A 19,750-nucleotide genomic window follows, 5' to 3' on the forward strand; every position below is an offset into this window, starting at 1 on the left:
CAGACATGACTGAGAGTGAATCCTAACATTTTCCCTATTAGCTAACCTCCTACCACCAGTCAGTAGAACGTTCAGAGTGTGAATCTCCGAAGCGGACCATAACAATCGCCGCGAATGAAAAATATATATAGTGATAGATATTCAAATATCCAAATATCAGTGATTGGCGATTTTCCTTCAGCATGAAATACTAATAGTGATAGCGGCGATGCAATCACCGATAGTGAAATATCGTGCATCACTACCCTGCAAAAACGCTCCACGTCATTTTACTAGTCATTTTACGGTCATTGTGACTTTCTGCAGCGGTTATATTCATAGTCATGTTTGCATGGGCGTGATGAACTTTTGTGACCAAATTTTCCGTTTCGTTCCTATTAATGTGATCGTGCATTCCGCTCCGACTTATAGGATGTGAGCATAGCACTGTGCTGCTCACACACGTCACAATGCTCGTGAATTGGCGGTCATTTTTCCGTCATTTCACTCTACATTTTCGAGCCATTTGACAATCAATTTTACTGCGGTTTTACCATTTATATAACCGCCATATAACGTGATTTTTACCTGCAGATTTACTTTACCTAGGGCAGCCATATGAATAAAATATGAACCAAAAAAATTGAATTTTCAATATTTATTATTTTCAATATTATTATATATGTACATGAAATTGAAACTTATATTAATCCAGTTCATATAAAACTGAAGAACTTTAATAATAAATAAACTCGCTTAATTAGTTTTTGTTTTCCAATCTCTTCTGAGCGAGCAAAAAAATAATATTAAGCTTTAGACAAAACTCTAATTATTTGAATAATCTACAACTTAAAGCTTAGTAGAAATTCAGATCAAGAATATTCAAAGGTGTCGACTAGTAATTGAGTCAGACTTATTATTGTTCTAAATATAATCATTCAAGCAATAATTCTGCAACCCATAGCAGGAGTATTGATTGGTTTCAAATCTAATTCCAACAGCAATCGTACCACGACATACTTTATTATATATGCACATGAAATTGTAACTTAAATGAATACAGTTCATATAAAGAAAAGTAAGTACTTTAATAATAACATAAACTCTCTTAATTGGTTTTTGTTTTCCAATTGAAATCTTTTCTAAGCGAGCAGAAAATAATTTTAAGCTTTAGAAAAAACTCCAATTATTTGAATAATCTACAACTGAAAGCTTAGTAGAAATTCAGATTAGGTTTACTCTTTTTTCAGATCAAGAATATTCAAAGGTGTCGTAGAATCCGATTGCTGTCGTAATTGATGAATTTAAAAATGTACGGCTTGTAATTAAGTCAGACTTATTATTGTTCTAAATCTAATTATTCAAGCAATAATTCTACAACCCTTAGCAGGAGTATTGATTGGTTTCAAATCTAATTCCGACAGCAATCGTATCACATCCCTTATTATATATGTACGTGATATTGCAACTTAAATTAATACTGTTGATATAAAGAAAAGTAAATACTTTAATAATAAATAAACTCTCTTAATTGGTTTTTGTTTTCCAATTGAAATCTTTTCCTGTGCAAGCACATCGCTAACCTGTGTTGGCAAAAGATATGATTATACTGTCTTCGATAGATAGTCGGACGAGCCGTTACTCGGCGAAGTAGATATGACCGTTGTGTCGGTGGCAGCTGTTACAACAGCAGTTTCTAACTTTACACCATCCGTACAGTGTGATGAATGCTTCACTGCCTTTTCCAATTGCTTGGCGCCAGCAATTTTTGCTGTTTGTAAAGCTTTAGCTGTAATGCAAATATATAGATGGGTTAAAGTGGTTTTCGTATGTTATTCAACAACTCACCCTATACCATCATCACAGCCTCCTCATCGATTTTGAATATGTGTACTGTTTCAGTATTCAGACCCAGTTCGTTTGGTGCAATATTTTCGATTTGATGAATATGTATACTATCCGTTAGGCAGACAATTAGGTGCGTTCGATTCATTCATATACTGTGGGTATTTGAGCCGTAGACGCAATTGATATATTGTAACATTTGTAAACAGTTGGGTTTCTCTGCTGTCACCATCACCACTAGAGAGCTATTGAAGAAACGCTCGACCAAGATATGTTGCGATTTACGCGCATAGATTTTTTCCACCTTGTCACAGTTATTGATGGAGAAAATGCGAAAGCCATATTTACCATCCAATACGGAAATGGAACTGTGGAGGAAGAAACATTTTATAAAATTTAATAAAATCAATAAATGATAGTTGTGTTAAAATGGGGTAAAGTATCGTATGTTAAAGTATAGCGAAGTTTGAATATGTCTCATTATTCATTCTTAGAAACATGTACGAAGGTACCTCGTAAGATATTAAAAATCCTCAACGCTTTTTTGCAATAACTTAAAAAAACTCATATTCATCAAATTTCTGTTTAACTTCTACATATCAATACTACCAGAAGGAGTCACTATTGCTTCTACACCTATGCTATTGTTTCCTACACCATGAGCTTTGTAATAAAATAAACAGCTATCTCCCCAATCTCTCCAGTTTTGTCGCCTCGCGAAACCTGATATTGTAACCAACCATCTCATCGGTGATCTTATTTAAAACATGGCCGCGCCAAATGTCGACCATATGACATTACCTTACCGACTGTCTCACACCTTAAAATTTTGGGTGTGACTTTCATCAGGATCTACATTTTGGTGAGCACGCAGCCGCAATTGTTCCGAGAATTCAGAGCCGTACCAAATTCCTCAAATCCCTCGCTGGCAGTACCTGGGGAAAGGATAAAGAAACTCTCATGACTACACTCAAAAAAAAATTTCCTAAAACTGAGGAAAATAGCTATCAAAGTGAGAAAAAACCGGTATGATTTTGCGCCATTGAAAAGTTCTCCTCAATCAAGGTAAGTAATTTTCTTAAAAATGAAGATATTTTTTTTCCACGGTTTTAGGAAAATTATCTAAAAAAAGCAAAAATGTGTTAATAAAATAAAGAAATAACTGTATAGAATTTATGAAAGTATTTTCCTTCAAATTAATAATAAATTGGTTGAAAATAGGAAAAAAGTATTTGTTTTATTGAAAAGCATTTCTTCAAAAGGAATAGGGATTATCGTAAGAAAGAGAAGAAGCTTTCTTATAATATGAAAATATTTGTATTGAATTTTTAGAAGATTTTTCTTTAAAATGACTAATATTTTACTCAAGAATACTAAAAATTGCTCAGTTTCGAGAAAAAAAATCCTAAGGATGAGTTCTATTTCTCCGGTATTTGGAGAAAATATTTTTCAAAATGAGTAATTCTCTACTTGAAAGTAGTAAAAATTTCTTACTTTCGAGAAAAAAAAATCTTAAAAATTGGTTAAATTTTTCCAGCCTTTGGAGAAAATATATTTTTAAATCTGGGGTACATTAAAAAACAAAATATTTCCTCGGGTTTTCTTTAATTAGTTTTATTATTTTTATTTCAGGAATTAAACAAGACAGTAAAAAATTATATAACTACACTCAGAGAAAAAATCGTTCTAAAACGAACGAAACAAGTTCAAAATTAAGAACATTCGTTGACAAAAGTCTGTTAAGTACGTTTTTTCTTAACTCGTGACCGATGGGATTGTTTTAAGAACAGTTTTTCCAAGCAGACCGTTCGTATTTTATGACCAGTTTGGTATTGATGTGTGAAACTTCTGTGCTCATTTCAAGCACTACTTGGGCTTGATTTAGGATTTTTCGTTCTCACGCTTCGAGAACGATTTGGGTTCAATTTAACATTTTTCGGTCTCAATTTAAGAACGGTTCGTGCTTGATTTTTGGTGGGAGGGGAAAGTATTTTTTAAATATATTTATTTATTTTTTATTAATAATAATTTTTTTGTCATAAATAAAAAATATTTATAACAAAAAAATTGTTATTTAAATTCAAAAGTTTAAGAAAAAATGCATAATAAGCATTTTCTCATACATTTCTCTTATTGAGAAATTATTCTTATTGGAAGACCTAATCTGCATATATACTTAAAACATTTCATAACAGGTTTGAGAATTACCTGTGCATATGTGAATGGAACTGAACGAAAAATAAGAGTTAAAAAAATAGAACATAAAAAAATTGTTTTAAAAAAATTCAGAGTTTGACGGGGATCGAACTCGCGCCACACGATCGCAAGATGAACTTCATAGCCGCTGGGCCATTACAACTGCGTGATAGCTGGTGCCAAATGTTGTATTTAACATTGTAGTGCACACGAATTGTAACGTTTTTTTTTTTTTCTTGGGCTTAATTTAAGAACAACGTTCTCATTAATAGAACATTTGTTCATATTTTAAGATCAGCCGTTCTGTTTTAAAGAAAATGGTGTCAGTTCAAGAACAAAGTTGTTGTTTTAAGAACAGGTCGTTCGTTTTTCAAGAACAAAAAAGTAAGAACATGAAAAGCTTGAATTGAGTCCGGTGGTGCTGGATTTTAGAACGGCGTTTTTCTCTGAGTGTATGACACATATGGTATATTTCAATTTTATTCATGTACTAATCATATGTGTGTATATAAGCATGTCCGTTATATAAATACCAAGTTCATTTTTTCTTTAACGCCGTTTTACATTTAAACCGGAACTGTTTAATATCTTTTGCCCTTAATGCTTTTTTAATATAATACTAGGGTGCAATTTACAAAAAACGGGTTTCCAGGTGAAATCATTATTTAAATTGCCTTGGATAAAACGGACAGCCCAAACAATCCATTTACATCCATAATTAATATTACACATAATAATATACATAGTAATAATAACAGAAGTAAAAATTAATTTGTCAATATATGTATATCGATATTAAAAGAACTGCTTTGGCCTCAAAAACAATCGATTTTGAACTGTATAAAGATGAATTGGTGGATTTTTTAAGTTATCTGCGTTAAAAAGCTTAAATTCTGACGATTTCCCACCAACCTCGTACGATAAAAAATGTGCATTATATGTTAGAATACTATTTTTTTCACAAAACATGAAAGTTTTATTATCCTTTGTGAAAATCTCAAGTATTTGATAAGCGGAAAAATTGGGATCATAAAAAAATATAATAAAATTCCGTTTATACAATGTATTATACCTTTTGAAACTTAAATAACATACACACCCTTCCAGTGTTTCATTATTAAACATACTCTGTAAATGCGTCCAATACAAAGAATATTGTAACAAACCTATTTTTTTACCAAGTAAAATTTCAATATTTTCGAAATTAGTTACATTTTCCGAAAATACTATTGCAAACTTAATGGCTAAAGACAATGTTAAATTTTTTCTTGATGTAATATTTTTAGCATATTCTTTCAACTGTCTATGCTTTGATTCAAAAGGTAGTGTCCAAAGCAATTTCAAGGGACCCGAATGTTCAAGCACTCTACAGTAGTGGATGAGAAGATGATGCTTTGGTTTCAAAGTATCATAAAAAATGATTGGGTAATCCCTGTTATGAGTTTGTATATGAGATTTTAAATTTATCATATCTAAGCTCGTGTACTCAGACAATAACAACAAGTCCAATAGCTCTATAAGATTCAAAACAAATTTCCATACGATATCATCTCTTTCTACTACGTCTCCAATAATCAAAGTAAAAAAATGAGCAAATGTTAGCATTTCTCGACCAGAAAGCTTCAAGTTAAATGATTTTATATGATGCAACTGCAGAGAAGGTGATTTGTTCCCATTTTCAGTTTCGCCATAGTCAAAATTTTGTTTCCGTAGATTAAGAAATTCCAAATCAAAAGTTTTCTGATTGATATAATGTAGGATAATATTACAAAAACCATATTTCAATACGCCCTCTAGGATATCATGTAATATATCAACATAATAGTTTTCAGTAACATGAAAGTTACGTATTTTATTAAAAATAGAATTTTTTGTAATCCCTGTGTTTCCAAAATCATTTTGTACAATATCCTGCTCGTAATTAAGTTTATTTCGCAACTTGTCAAATTCTTCTATAAATGCTCACTTAGTTTCTATTTTATTAGCTTTACAAAATCTGCAAAAATAGTTTGAGGAGAATGATCTAGAAAAACCGAGAATATTATTTAATGCTAAGTTGTCTCCTGCTACTAAACCCAAGCAAGGAAAAATTGTCTTAGTCCCATTTGAAGTTTTTATATCTATACCATTTTCTTTCAAGTCATTAAGGACTTCTATTAATTTAAAAAATGTTTTGGCATTACCAAAACTTTTAACATCTTGCGATTTGAATAGAGCTGCAATAAATATAGAGGCAAGTTTATGCCTAATATTTATTGGGGCTGTGGGGAATGAGTAATAAGTTGCCAAAAGTGATGAGCTATGAGAGTCCAACGGGTTGTTAACTTCAAAATCGTCGAAATAGAGCAAATAGGGAATAAGACATTTTTCTGGATACCTATTTATCTTATTTCGCCATGTTTTTCCGTTAATAAAGTTGTTTAAAGAAGTGTTATCTATTGCTAGGCTTTTCATATTTTCCTCAAAACTTTCATATACACCTGGTATTTCAAAGAATTTCTTAATATGGAATTTTATTTGGAACAATACACCTTTTGCTACAGTAGCATCAAGCTTGGCGACATGCTTAATTTGCAAAGATCTTACTGAATTATCAATCTGAATAATTTTGGGAGCAGCATAAAGATCCAGCTCTTTTAGAGTTTTAATAAGTTTATACTCAGAATTTATGTCTTTGAAAGGATCATTACAACAGGAAGCTAAATCCTGTAGACTTGCTTTTAAATCTGGTAGATTTTTTGAGTCAAAATGATTTAAAATATTTATTATTTTAGCTCTTATTGGATTTATAATTAAGCTTGTGACTTCTCTTTGCAATTGTATTGTTTCTCTTCTTGGAATTTTCTTTTTGCAAAAATGGTGTAATGAAAACTTTAAATAACCTTCCTCAATACTGATATCTGGCACAGAAAAAGTATTATTGGAATCACTTCTGAAGATTTCACAATTTTGTTGAGGAGGAACAATAGCTGTACAAGTATTCGACGATGTTTCATTTGAGTTGCTTATACTAACTGAGTTGTTTGTGGTACAATATCTCTTACTCTCATTTTGCATGTGTTTTTTAAAAGCTTTGAAAATTGGGAAAGTTTGATTACAATTTGAAAATCCGCATTGAAATAAGTCATTTGTTGCTAAAGTATGCACATTTTTTATGTGATAAAACAAGATTTTACATTGTGTAAATATTCTTGAACAAACATAACATTTTAAATTCATTTTGTCTTTTTTTACAAACAGTACTTATTTTTATAAAAAAAAGTATACAGACTTGTATTGAAATTAGTAATAAAAATGAGGGTTTCTTCATATATGTAATACTTCTAAATTGCTTCTTACCTATATTTTCAATGTAAAAAATTCCGAAAACATATCCAAGCAATTTCGATACTAGAGTATGCATGTATTGTATACGTGTAAAATTGATTCAAAATTTTCATGTAAAAAAATATATATGTATATGTGATTACTGTGTGTACTGTTTTCGTACGGTACTAGGCTTTACTGCCTATATAGAAGTATTACATATATGGTTTTCTTATTTGAACAGGAGTTTCCACTGAAATATTTTCTAAGTCGTTTAAAATTCCGCAAAGTGAAGCACACTTATCATTACATTTTAAGTTAATACTATAAAAATATTTCTGTATAAGCAGCCACACTAAATTACACTCAAATGGATACTTTAAATTTAAGACATGAAATATTTTGAAACAACCATCAACACATTTTACAAAGTTCTGGAACTTGTAATATATATCTGCGAAATAAATATAATATACTCTAAGTTCAAAAACGTCGAGTCCCACAGCACATATAATCGGCTGTACAGTATTTTTGTCTTTGAATTTCTCATCCACCATTAATTTTACTTTTGCTTGCAACTCACTTTGTGTACACGCAAAAATTAAGAAGCTGTTTCGGGAATCGCTGATTGTTGGTTTTATTATAACATTTTTCCGGCTTTGCGGGCAAATTTTATACTGTCTGCCAGTTGGCACCAAAACGGAATGAAGGAGATATAATACCACGCAATCTTTTACATCTGGGGATTGCAAATTTGTTAACATTTACGCTTTTACATTATAAAATCCATGAATTCAAGACTACTGCGTCAGATGCAAAGGAAGTGTATGTACTGGGGAAGAGTAAGACTGCGTTCGTACAGTCAAGATGTTTTAATTTTATCTTGACAGTTTTTATTTTCTTTTGGTTTTGTTAATTTTCCGACAGGGTGGATAATTGATGTATATTGGAAAGATTTTCCGTCATCCCTTGTCAAATTTCGTTTGGAGACAAACCGGTTTTGACGTTGTGCCATCATCAGTGTCGAACGAAAATCGATACCGATGATGGCACAACGCCGGAACCGTTTGTCTCCAAACCAAATTTGACAAAGGATGACGGAAAATTGTTCCAATATACATCAGTTTTTGATTTACATTTGTTGTAACAAATATTTACAAAAGTAAACACTTACAGAAAAGCCAAAAGGCAACATACGCAGAATTTAACTCAAGAATTATATGATGTAAAAGTGGACTAAATCACACCAACCGGTTGTGAAAATTCCTTCTTTGAGTCGCTTCCATATATGTAAACTGTTTGCATCCTTGATATGAGTGTCAAACAAAAATGGTATTGATTGATGAAACCGGCTCCATTTATCAAACAACAAATTAGTCCGTTCTGGATAGAGCTTTTGAAAATCAAGTTCAGTCTTTACATAAAAACGTTGTGAGTGTTAATACGTGGTGATATAAATAGATACAGTAATAATATACCAGTGAATATCCAAAGCTTTGTTTATAGAGTGGCCACTCTTCTAGAATTGAATTTAAGTTTTCAGCGTTCTTCATAAAGCTGTGTCTGACTGCGAATGTTGTCTCCCATTTTTGTACCACTTCGTCGTAAGGTTCAATATTATATTTCAGCCAAACTTGATCGTTACTTTCCTTTTCATCTAAAGAATTCAATACATTTTCATTAGAAAAACAGAGTCGGGGTAGTGAATTAATGCGCAGCTTGTACTAATAGTTGAGTGGTGAGTAAAAAAATAGCAGCTTCATTCAGTAATAGCTGTAGTGAAGTTAAACAATTTGTCACCCAAATTTAAAAGCTGGCGTGTAAATATTTGCAGCTTCAGCTTGGTGCACACACATTTTTCTTCACCAAAAATAAAAATCTCTTTCCTTTCTCTATCATTCTCCATTTTCTTTCTTTTCCCAATTTCTTCTCTACGCAATCCTTCCCATTCTCTCTATTTCTTTATTTTCCTTTCTCTATATCTCTCTCATTTTCCCTCCTTATTGACCCTGACCACCCCCTCCTTTCATTTGCCCTTCCTTTTCTCGGTACCATTTCCTTTCTCTGCATATTTCACTACATTTTTTCCTTGCTTTTCCCATTTATTTACACTCCTCTTTCTCTTTGTATCCTCTTTCTTTGTCTTTTACCTTCCCCTTTATTTTTAATTTGTCCATAACTTACCCGGCAAAGCATAATTTGGTTCATTCGTTTCAAGGGATTCCTCTAATGCTCTCTTCTTTAAGATGATCCCGGCTGCTCTCAATTTTGATAAGCTACTGTGATATTTTGCATACAAACAGCCACCTGGTTTCTTTCCTTTAACAGCAAGATAATAAGTTTCCTGTACCAAATCGTAATCCATTATAAGAGTAAAGACATTTAGAGGAGGTAGTAGCACTATTATACCTGAGTTTCCTTTGTAAAATATTTAACGATTTTACATGATAATAGATCAAAGGTATATGGACGAGCACAGATTTTAGCATCAATCAGATAACTGGTCACAGTTGCAGATAATAATTTACGGTATTTCGGTGTAAGATTTTGTTTGTTTTCGTAAAACTTTAGGATTTGTTTTCCACTAGCTGTTTCATTGAGAATATCTTCTATAGATTTCTGTAACAAGTTATGAAAATGCTATACAAAACAGTTGTAAATACTGTATAAAAATTAAGTGCACTGTTTAGGTGATCACCACTGGTGCAGTGAAATAACGTCCGGAGGTCTTATTTTTTTTATACAATAAAATTAATAAACAGAAAATGCATTTTGTGATTTCATTTAATTAAAATAATAAATTTATTTTTATCATTTTAAGTAAACTGTATATACGTACATATGTTTGTATGTATATATAAAATTACTGCAAATAAAAGGGATCCACATTAATTTCGTGTGAATTCCAGGATCCCGGAAGGGTTCTGAACTGATCCCGAAATTATCAAAAATGACCCCGAGGGAGTCCCCAAAAAGATCCCGGAATGACCCTCAAATGACCCCGAGGGAGTCTCCAAAAAGATGCCGGAATGACCCCAAATGACCCCGAGGGAGTCCCCTAAACCATCCCGATATGACCCCCAAATGATCCCGAAATGACCCCGAGGGAGTCCCCAAAATCATCCCGGAATGACCCCCAAATGACACCTAGGGAGTCCCAAAAAGGTCACGGAATGACCCCGAGGTACTCCCCTAAACCATGCCAAAGTGTCCCAGAAATTACCCCCAAACGGCCTCCAAAAAACCCCGCGAATACTCCCCAAAATTATCTCAATATTACCCTAAGAAGCTTCAGAACTACACGTGAACTGGTTACGCATATGGGTGTATTTTCAGGGCATCTCGATGGTTTATTTCTTTATTTTTGAATAACTGAATAAAAACTAAAATTTTATTGTTATTCCATATTTTGTAAATAATGAATAATAACTCAACTCTTTATTCAAAATTTGCAAAAATAAGAATGGGTGTTTATCATCAATTAGAATATTCTGAATAACTAGAAAATGTCATTCATTATTCAAGAAATGCTTGAATAAAAAATAACTTTTCATTCATCAATCAAAAAATTTAAAATGATGAATAATTTTTTATTTTTAATTTTGATTAGTTTCATTTCAAAATGACTCAACCCTGATACTGATACTCCCAGCCCTACCACCCACTTCTATTCCTAGTCCTACTCCCAATCCTAATCCTACTCCAATTCCATTCCCATTCATACTAATACTCCCATCTTGTTCTTACTCTCACTTCCACTTCCATTCCTGCGCCTGCACCTGCTCCCATCCCTTTCTTACTACTACTACTCCAATCCCATTCCTACTCCCACTTCCACTACCATTCCTCCCCACACTTCCACTCCCATTCCGCCTCACACTCCCCCTCCCGCAAAGTCAAGACGAACTTGGCACCGATTTTCATTTCTTAGCAGCCAGTACACTTACATCGTAAAAACTTCTGACACCACTGTTGAAACTTGAGGCTGGTGGCGTGGGTTCCGATAAGCAATGTGTCTCTGTAGTACCTCCTTCATCCTGTGAACAAAAATTATTTTAAATATGTTATGATTAAAAATGTTATGTTTTATTACTACTTCCGCTTGCCATTTTAAAAGATTTCTCTCAAATATTACGCGCTGTCCAAACAGAGATTTGTCAATTAGGGTATCCAAATGATTTGGTTTCAAATAACGTAAGCTTTCAATGGTAAATCCATTATCTTTATTTTTAAAGTCTTAAAGAAGCATAACAACTATAAAATATAAAGCAATAATTTACCTTTAAGAAGTTCAAAAAATACTCCTCCTTGCAGTTTCTCCATTAAATTTTTTAAGTCTTCTGCCATTGCGCACACAATCGGATAAATGTTTTGTAAACACCCTAATGAAGAAATTAAACGATGCATAAATATGTTAAAATTTAGCAAAGGACTTCTTTATTATGCTTTATTTACTTACAAATGCTTTATTTGCGACGATTTGTACGTGGATTTCAATTTTCACGCTATTTTATCGGCAAAGAAACAGAACATACATTCATACATACGTATGTGTGCACATACAAAGAAGTTAGAAAGTCCGACTAAAAAATTTAGATGAACGAATACGTAAAAATGTAGCAATAATTAATATATGCATTTATACTTACAAACGATTTATTTATGACAAATTTTACGAGAATTGCAATCTTGAAGGCTTATATATTTTGCCAAAAAAGTGAGAAATATTACAATTTCATTTCATTTCGACACGCCAGGAAATAATGATGGAGAACTAGTGATGGAAATATCGATAGTACGGGCAGTTTTTTATTACTGTAACAATCGGGTTTCATTCAAAAGCTATCGATGCTATGATTAGAATGAAAATATTTTTGGTTTTGTTACCTATAATGACCTATCTGAATCAAACATTTTGGAAAAAATAGCCAAATTGGAAAACGCTTCAAAAATGCATTTGGATCTTATTGCTTGTTGCATCAGATGTACTGCTAAAGGGCTTGTTAATGGTGACTTAACCTTAATCATATAAAACAGCTGATTGAACCAACTTTATGAAACACAAGTCACATACCCAGATTGAGCATTCACGAGTTCAAAATTGCTTTGTTCTGCGCATCTACGTCACAGTTGACTGTTTGAGCGAATAAAAGAAAGAGAGAAAAAATCAAGAGCTAAGGGAAAATGACGTAAGAATTGCCCATAAAAATTAGCTGATCCAATGTGTACGTGCGCAATGCGCTATCTTCTTGTGTGATTTGTGTTTATGAAAATCAATGAAATCGATTAATGGTGACATACCATAACGCTAACGCCTAAACCATACTCTAGCCAACGAATTGATTTTTGGTTTTCTGCCATATCCATAAACACCTGATTGCCATTTTTGTGTTATTGAAAATTTTTGTGCTATTGAAAAATTTTGTGTTTGCTTGTATTTAGTTTTTCGAAATTAAAATTATATTTTTCGTGAAAAAGCGGAAAATAAAATATTTATGTCTCTCAAGAGATATTTGCAAAAAACGCGAAATGAGGCGTCGTTTAAGGCGATGTCTAATAAAACTTTTGTGGCGCGTTGCGTGACATTTAATGTTGGCAGCTAAGATAAATGCTGGTAATTAAACGCAACATAAGTGGGCGAAATGCGGTCGTGCTTTTATTACGCGCATATGCGTTTGCGCCTAAATTTTGTATGAAGAGATAAGCGCTCAAATCTCTCCATGCGAAATTTAAGCGCAAACGCATATGCGTAAAAAACACGACCAAAGCAGGGATGCACCTTAACGTGACGCTAATCGTTTATCAAAAAATTTCCACCGTTTCCGTTGAAACACTTTGAAATATTATCGATAAAGAAATTATCAAGATAAATTGTATCTCGAAACGTTAACAAAAACGTGATACTTTATGTTTGAATTGTGCTGACAATGCTATAGCCATGGTGAAGCCGTAAGGTGGTAACAGCGAGCGGACATACAAACAAACTCCATGTAATTTGTTTGTGCAATTCGTTGGTGGTAATGTCAAAAATACTCTGATAAATATTCGTACTGTCAAAATTCATGGGAAAAGTTGCAATCAGCTTGGCTAATGCTTTCACCTTTAATGACTCCGCCATCAATCAGCTTTGCCATCATAGTTTGAAATTAATAATCAACATAAACGATTTGATTTCGTTTTGATATGGCAGAAAACGAAACAAAATCATTTCGTTAATTATCGTAACGAAATGATATCGGTTCGTTGATTAAGCATGCCTGGACCAAAGTTCATTAACATATTTAGAAAGGGTGGCAGCATTATATTCCGGTTTTCAGAAACAAAGATAAATCTCTCCTCAAATTAATGGCACTTTTTATACAGAAATAGAAAAATTTTACTCAATTCATAGAATATTTCTTCAATCTATGGAAATTTTTTTTAGGAAGTGATTTCCTCATTTTTACGCATATTGTCACTTGCGAAGCGAATATATTTGGCGAGTCGAACAGATTGGCGAATTCACATCAAATTTGCATTGTGAGTGGCGAATGAACTTATTCGACTGCAATGTGTCATTGCCATTCAAACAAATTTAATTAGTTCATCCGAATTTGACGTTTCTGTCATCTGTTTTTATTATTTATTTGTGCACAAGCAGAAATGTAAAAAACAAGTTTATTAAATAGTAATGAATAAAGTTAAAAATGTTTTATAACGTTGATCTTTTTTCCGTTATTACCCGGAATATTGGTTCCACGCCCGTTATCACCCGGATTATTGGTTCCAAAGGACTGTCCTGTCGGGTTGGCGGCTTCTTGGAGGTTCAGTAGCTCATTCACGGCTCTCTCTAGCGCAGATAAACTTCGCTGGGCGTACGGTCCTCCTCCAGTGGCTACGTTCTCGCTGCGGTTTGTAGAAACCTTTTTTTTTAAGCTTCAACTTATAATCTAACCAAACCTAGGACAAATATATTGGTAAGTATGAACTGACACGCAGAATACAATTCAGTTACTACTAGAGGCCTGCACGGATACGATGGTTCGGGTATATAACTAAGTAAAGCTTCTGACAATTATCACATTGTCAGTTATTTTGGAACTTGCATCGTGATATCGTACGGTTACTTTTGAAACTAACTGGTCAAGTATCTTATCGGGTATTATCAGAAAAATAGTAGGCGGTGGCTCGGAGCTAGGATCTAACTGAACCTAGGGCCCATCTCTGCACCCTTCACAATGCCAGTAACATACCCGAGTAGATACATTAGTAGGTAAAGCTGCTTTACTCGAGTCGATTTCCTGGTAAATTTTCTCAAACAAAGTGCCTACTTGTATATGATGGTTGAATTGAGTTGGGAGTCAAAAAAACCATCAGTAAGTCGACTCGTGTAAAACAGCCTTAAGTATCAAAAGTAACTCCAGTCAGTAACCGTACGAAGCTACGATGCCACGATTCTGCGATGTATACTTTTGTATTATTCGTGCAGGTCTATTCTTCTTACCTTGTTCCACTCGCGCCCGTTACGTATTGGAGAACCTATGGAGTTAAGATCCGTGGCGAAATAGTCCCACAATTCTGCCATGCTCCTCCTGGTCTCTGCAAAATTCCCCATGCCTCTGGCGACGTCTGGATTATTTTCCATCAGCTCGACCAGCTTTTGGAATTGCTGCCGCGTTGTTTCTCTCATTCTGAAAACTTCATTTATTCAAACCAATAAATAACTCAATTTAATTTAATGAATTACTCACTTTTATTTATTTATTCAATTTATTTACTTTTTTCAATTGAAAACATTCAAATAAATGCCAATGCGTCCTTTTCTATTTTCAAGCGCGAACAAAATAAGCATTCGACAAATTTTGACAGATTTGGCGAAGCGAATATGATTTTTTCGCTTGTGGCAATTCGACAAATTCATCTTCGTCACTCATTCGACTTTTTTTTGCGAATTCGCTAGCGATTCGCATCTCGCAATTCGAGACCGCGAAATTCGACAAAATTTTCATTCGCTTCGCAAGTGACAATATGCGTATTTAGGTAAGTGCTTTTTTCTGAGTGTACACACAAAGCAATTAGCCAGCCGATTAAGTGCTATGCGTCACCCATATGGTCGCCAAGCCTAAAAATTACCCACTGGAAGAAGCTACAGGCCTGCCAAAATACTGCTCTCAGAATTGCCACGGGCTGTCTTCTTATGTCCCCAGAACACCATCTGCATAATGAGGCGAGAATACTCCCCATCAGGGAGAGAAACGAGATGCTGACCAAACAGTTCCTGTTGAATACCCAGAAACCTGAGCATCCCAGCAGACATCTGATTGGTCAACCAGCACCGCCTAGGGGCCTAAGGAGTCATTTCCGAAAGCATTTTGAGGAAATACGGCCCCTGAGAACTCAGCCGTATGAAGCGAAAAAACACAAGCAGGTCCTTGGTGAACTCCATAAACAAGCGTCGGACCTTTATGCTAATAATTGCCCGGTGAATCCAGTATTCAAAGAAAAGGATCCAAACCTCGCGGAAGAGGAACGCATACTCCCAGAGAAAAGCGAGTCACTCTAGCTCAACTTCGTTCTGGATACTGTAAGAGGTTAAACTCTTACCTATCCAGAATCAACCCCGACATACAAAATGTATGCCCCGCTTGCAATGTGTCCCCACATGACACCAACTTTTGAAAGCTTATGTGTGATGATGCATCATCACCACCCAAAGAACTATTAGACTGATCTTCGCAATTTTCCTCTAGTATAGTAGATGGTCTGAGAAGTCTCACCATTTTCAAAGGTGAAGTTTGTAAAGTGGTATCGCCCACTATTGTGGAGTCCCACATTTTAGATGGCGCTTCAATATCTTCTAGGAGTGTTACATTAATACTTTTTAAAGAAGTTTCATTATCCAATTGATGCTGCTCCTGTACGCATAAGTCATGCAATAGACGTTGCAGTGATTGTGCTTCTTCATATATTTCTTGTAGTTCTAAGATTATATTATTAAATTTATACCACGCAATCTTATCAACTTTCAATATGTTGTATATTCACTTACCTTGTTTACAAGGGATTTTAAAATAGTTTCCATCGGCGCTGCGCTTTTTAGCATCTTCTTTAACCATATCCTTGTTCTCGCTATGTATGTACTTAAATAGTGTGCTGTCAGGGTCGGATGCTGTTTTATCACACATTTTTTCCAAACCCATAAAACTTTCATCAGATGTACGTTGCTGTTGGCATTCAAATATAGTTTCGTCACAAGATGCCTTAGTTGAAAAATTATAAGGAATCCTCTTTATAGTGTTTGCATTGTTGGATTTATTTTCATCCTCCATTTCAAATATTTTGTTCATTGCATTTCCGCTAACAGCAACGTTACTTTCGTGTTGATCCCATTCGCTACACGAGGAGCTGCGCGTGCTTCTAGCAAAGTTTGTAGATCCTCCTCTAAATCCAAGCTAAAGCTTTGGCTTTTGGCTCTTTAGCAGGCGTTGTAGCATTTCTAAATGTGTTCGTGAATCGAGAAAAAAATGTTGAAGATATTGTTTGTATTAATTTTTAATAACAGGTATATATTACCATGCTAAAGTGATTTATCTTTTTAAAAGTAAAGTAATAAAGTTCTACAAGCTAGTAGCTACTTTTTAGTCAAAGATTTGGAAAAATTTCAAATTGTTATATAGTAAGCCAATTTACTCTACAGTATTTAAAACATCCATCTCCATGGTCACTCGAATGGCTCATCATAAACAAGCATACAATTTTAATGATATATTTATAAGCATTTACCGTTGCATGACAAGTAATTTCTTGACTTTTGCACGCCAAGCTTTATTTTTTTGTTTGAAATTTTTCCAATCCAGACATTTGTATTCAGGAAAATTGAAAAAGAGCAACAAACATCCAAGTTATATTTTGTTGAACCACAGCAGACAAGGCGCGGTAATCTTCCAGGGTTTTCGTTACGAAATATCTTTTCCAGATAAGCTTATACCACTTGAGCACGCTACGTTGTGTTGTTATTTTATCCAATAGTTTCTTAATGGTTGCCCCATCATTTGAAATTGTGGCCTTACCACTGGAATCAACAATATGCTTGTCCATATTACGTGAACCCAATGTAGTGCGTACAGCGTCCACAATTGAATGCGAGGTATTGATGTTGGATATGATGAATATTTTTTACATAAAAACTCATGTACCCAATACAAGTTCAGGCATACCGCCGATAACACACCTTTTAAACGACGTTGTGTGTCCAAATCACTTAGCGGTTTTTCTTCTATGATTTGTAGCAATTCTTCAACAAACGTTGGATCATGTATGGGATGCGACCAAAGTGGACCGCCCATCTATATTTGGGAATATAAGAAACAATTTGGTGTGAACAATTGGTGCCAGTTAACCTTCTGAAAAAGCGACTGACGCGCCTTTTTGAACGGACATAACCGTTTAAACGGTTAAGCACCAATTAAGTAAGAAGGAAAAAATTTGATTTATTCGAGTTTAAATACTTAAGTGGGATAGTTGACACTTACATGATGTTTATCACCGCAATGCGCACAATTTGTATTAACATTTGGTCCAGTTGGTATACCGAATTTTACTTCCGCATTGCCTTTATCTGAGATTTTGCTTTTTACAATACCCATAGGCTGTAGCGTATAGGTATCACAACCAGTGCATTGAAATACCATTCATTGTTTGCTGTGTTCATAATATAAAGATATGGTAAGTAATTGGATTGTGGTAAAAGGCCAAAATGCTGTATACCAACCTCATGCTATATTTACACTTCGCTTGACTACTATGCATACGCACAAATACGCGTATATAAAAATTGGCAGAAATGCTCAAAAGTGGCTCAATATATTTTCCATAACGATTAGAGTGCGTTTCAATGCAATGCAATAGTATACGCAATCCCATCTCATGACAGCATTTCATACGCAAAGGCACAGAACTATATTTGGCATTGCAGGCTTCAGGCGTATTGCCTGCCAGCACAGCCATATCATTCGCAGTTACAAGTAATGAACCCCCACTCGTCAGTGATTGTATAGCGCCATCCAGAAAGCGATTCGGACAACCATAAGGATCTAGGTCTATAACATCGAAACGCTTCTCATATGAAGTTGAAAGGTACATGAGAGTCCTATTGCGAATTTTATTATTGATTATTACAGTTAAATCACTAGCTATTGATTCGTATATCAAACCTACATTGCATCCCCTTCGCTTGGCACAATTAAATGTTCCACTCCATTGTGTCGCATATTTACGCTAATGGAATCTACTGCCACCTTTTGCATAACTTGCTACGTAAACCTGTTGCAGCAAGCGCTTCCAATATTCGCAGTCCATCGTCGTATTTTACACCACCAGCCGTGTATGGTTTCTTGTCATTAGCATTGCTTGCTTTCCTTTGTATTTTGTGGATTTTTATGCGCCGCCGCTTCCCGCTCTCTTATCAACCGCTTTGAGTATACATTAAGTACTGAAATACTTAAATCACGATTAAATTCTTGTACTGGATTGTAGAATACGGCCCCGCCGCAATAATTTCTGTAGTGCGTTCTTTGATCACACGTTCGGGTGCTTTGTCGTTCGTAGCGATCTGTCAATTCATAAAATTTAGGGCGATTTTGTTAATAACGCGAAACATATATTTAGCTTATTTTCAAATATTTCCTCAACTTCCATTTTGGCTTTAAACTGCTGTGCATCCAAGTTTTTGTTATCAGCTGTTCGGTGGTGGCATACGCTGGCTGCTGAACAGTGAATCGTGGAAACTGTTTCAACAGAGGAAATATTTAAGCATTACACACAACACTGTTTTTTTATAAATCAACGATGATAGCCAGCCTTGGGAGGTTGTTGCTGCTGCTATCGTGGCCTTGCATTACCCGGTTGCTGTTGTGGTATATACCTTGGTATAACTGGATGTGGCGTCATTGCCCCACCTGGTCCAGTTGATGCGGACCACGAACAACAACCACCACGACCTACACTGTTTGGGTTCTCTTTGCTGCTGCAAACACAATTCCGTCACAATAATTAATGGAGACCATGGAGGGGTATCTCAACAAAAGAGGCTATTTTATTGCACACATAGCCGTTTTTTTACACCGAATTTTCTAATCTTTTTTTTTCAATTTTGGATAATAAATCTTAATGGTAACAAGATTTCTTTTCTTGTATGTATTTGGAAATCAAAATTTACTATTCTGCATTAGAATTGCTCACGATTGTTTATACTATGCAATTACATATTTCACTTTCTTTCTTTATAAACATGCACACATTGATATGAGTTTTTTTTTGCTAAAACACACTTTAGTAGACCAAAAAATATTAAAGAATGCGTATATTAATTTCTGCAAAATGTAAATCACAGAAATTGAAAAAATTTTCCACTTTTCTGCAGAATTAGAAATGACGGATTTTTTGC

At 34.4% G+C, this 19,750-nt stretch overlaps 3 protein-coding genes across 14 annotated transcripts in view; 1 reads left to right on the forward strand and 2 right to left on the reverse strand.

Annotated features, from left to right (window-relative positions):
* Positions 1 to 19,750, forward strand: part of LOC137244464 (zinc finger protein hangover-like) — a 242,577-nt gene that overhangs the window by 67,878 nt on the left and 154,949 nt on the right. The window lies entirely within an intron of this gene.
* On the reverse strand, positions 935 to 19,082 carry LOC137244467 (uncharacterized). 7 transcript variants are annotated; one of them, XR_010951022.1, is made up of 18 exons: positions 18,523 to 19,079; positions 18,077 to 18,454; positions 17,838 to 18,006; positions 17,201 to 17,651; positions 16,355 to 16,801; positions 16,083 to 16,285; positions 11,976 to 12,100; positions 11,786 to 11,909; positions 11,607 to 11,708; positions 11,420 to 11,547; positions 11,274 to 11,363; positions 9,736 to 9,945; positions 9,511 to 9,670; positions 8,805 to 8,983; positions 8,501 to 8,740; positions 2,626 to 2,759; positions 1,828 to 2,192; positions 936 to 1,768 (listed from the first exon to the last, which is right to left on the reverse strand). XR_010951022.1 is itself a non-coding variant. In XM_067773485.1 (16 exons), exons 9-15 carry the CDS (start codon positions 11,671 to 11,673, stop codon positions 8,543 to 8,545), a joined length of 1,032 nt encoding a protein of 343 aa, XP_067629586.1. In that variant the 5' UTR covers positions 11,674 to 11,708; positions 11,786 to 11,909; positions 11,976 to 12,100; positions 16,083 to 16,285; positions 16,355 to 16,801; positions 17,201 to 17,651; positions 17,838 to 18,006; positions 18,077 to 18,454; positions 18,523 to 19,079; the 3' UTR covers positions 7,944 to 8,065; positions 8,501 to 8,542. The 7 variants fall into 7 exon arrangements, 1 of the variants encoding a protein (XP_067629586.1); XR_010951024.1 differs by lacking the exon at positions 2,626 to 2,759 and having other exon boundaries at positions 935 to 1,768; positions 1,835 to 2,192; XR_010951023.1 differs by lacking the exon at positions 2,626 to 2,759 and having other exon boundaries at positions 937 to 1,768; positions 17,201 to 17,705; positions 17,744 to 18,006; positions 18,523 to 19,082.
* Positions 3,423 to 7,464, reverse strand: LOC137246038 (uncharacterized). The gene is made up of 2 exons (XM_067777153.1): positions 6,054 to 7,464; positions 3,423 to 5,972 (listed from the first exon to the last, which is right to left on the reverse strand). Exons 1-2 carry the CDS (start codon positions 7,237 to 7,239, stop codon positions 4,816 to 4,818), a joined length of 2,343 nt encoding a protein of 780 aa, XP_067633254.1. The 5' UTR covers positions 7,240 to 7,464; the 3' UTR covers positions 3,423 to 4,815.

The sequence above is a fragment of the Eurosta solidaginis genome, chromosome 3 (assembly GCF_040869045.1).
Source record: "Eurosta solidaginis isolate ZX-2024a chromosome 3, ASM4086904v1, whole genome shotgun sequence".
Classification (NCBI taxonomy): Eukaryota; Metazoa; Arthropoda; class Insecta; order Diptera; family Tephritidae; genus Eurosta; species Eurosta solidaginis.

Coding starts and splice junctions, on each gene's coding strand:
- LOC137244467 (XM_067773485.1), bottom strand. CDS start 11,673: ATGGCAGAAGACTTAAAAAATTTAATGGAGAAACTGCAAGGAGGAGTA. Junction 9,671..9,735: donor ATTTTACAAAGGAAACTCAG/GTATAATAGTGC, acceptor GATTTGGTACAG/GAAACTTATTATCTTGCTGT. Junction 8,984..9,510: donor ACCAAATTATGCTTTGCCGG/GTAAGTTATGGA, acceptor TGAATTCTTTAG/ATGAAAAGGAAAGTAACGAT.
- LOC137246038 (XM_067777153.1), bottom strand. CDS start 7,239: ATGAATTTAAAATGTTATGTTTGTTCAAGAATATTTACACAATGTAAA. Junction 5,973..6,053: donor AGCATTAAATAATATTCTCG/GTTTTTCTAGAT, acceptor GAGCATTTATAG/AAGAATTTGACAAGTTGCGA.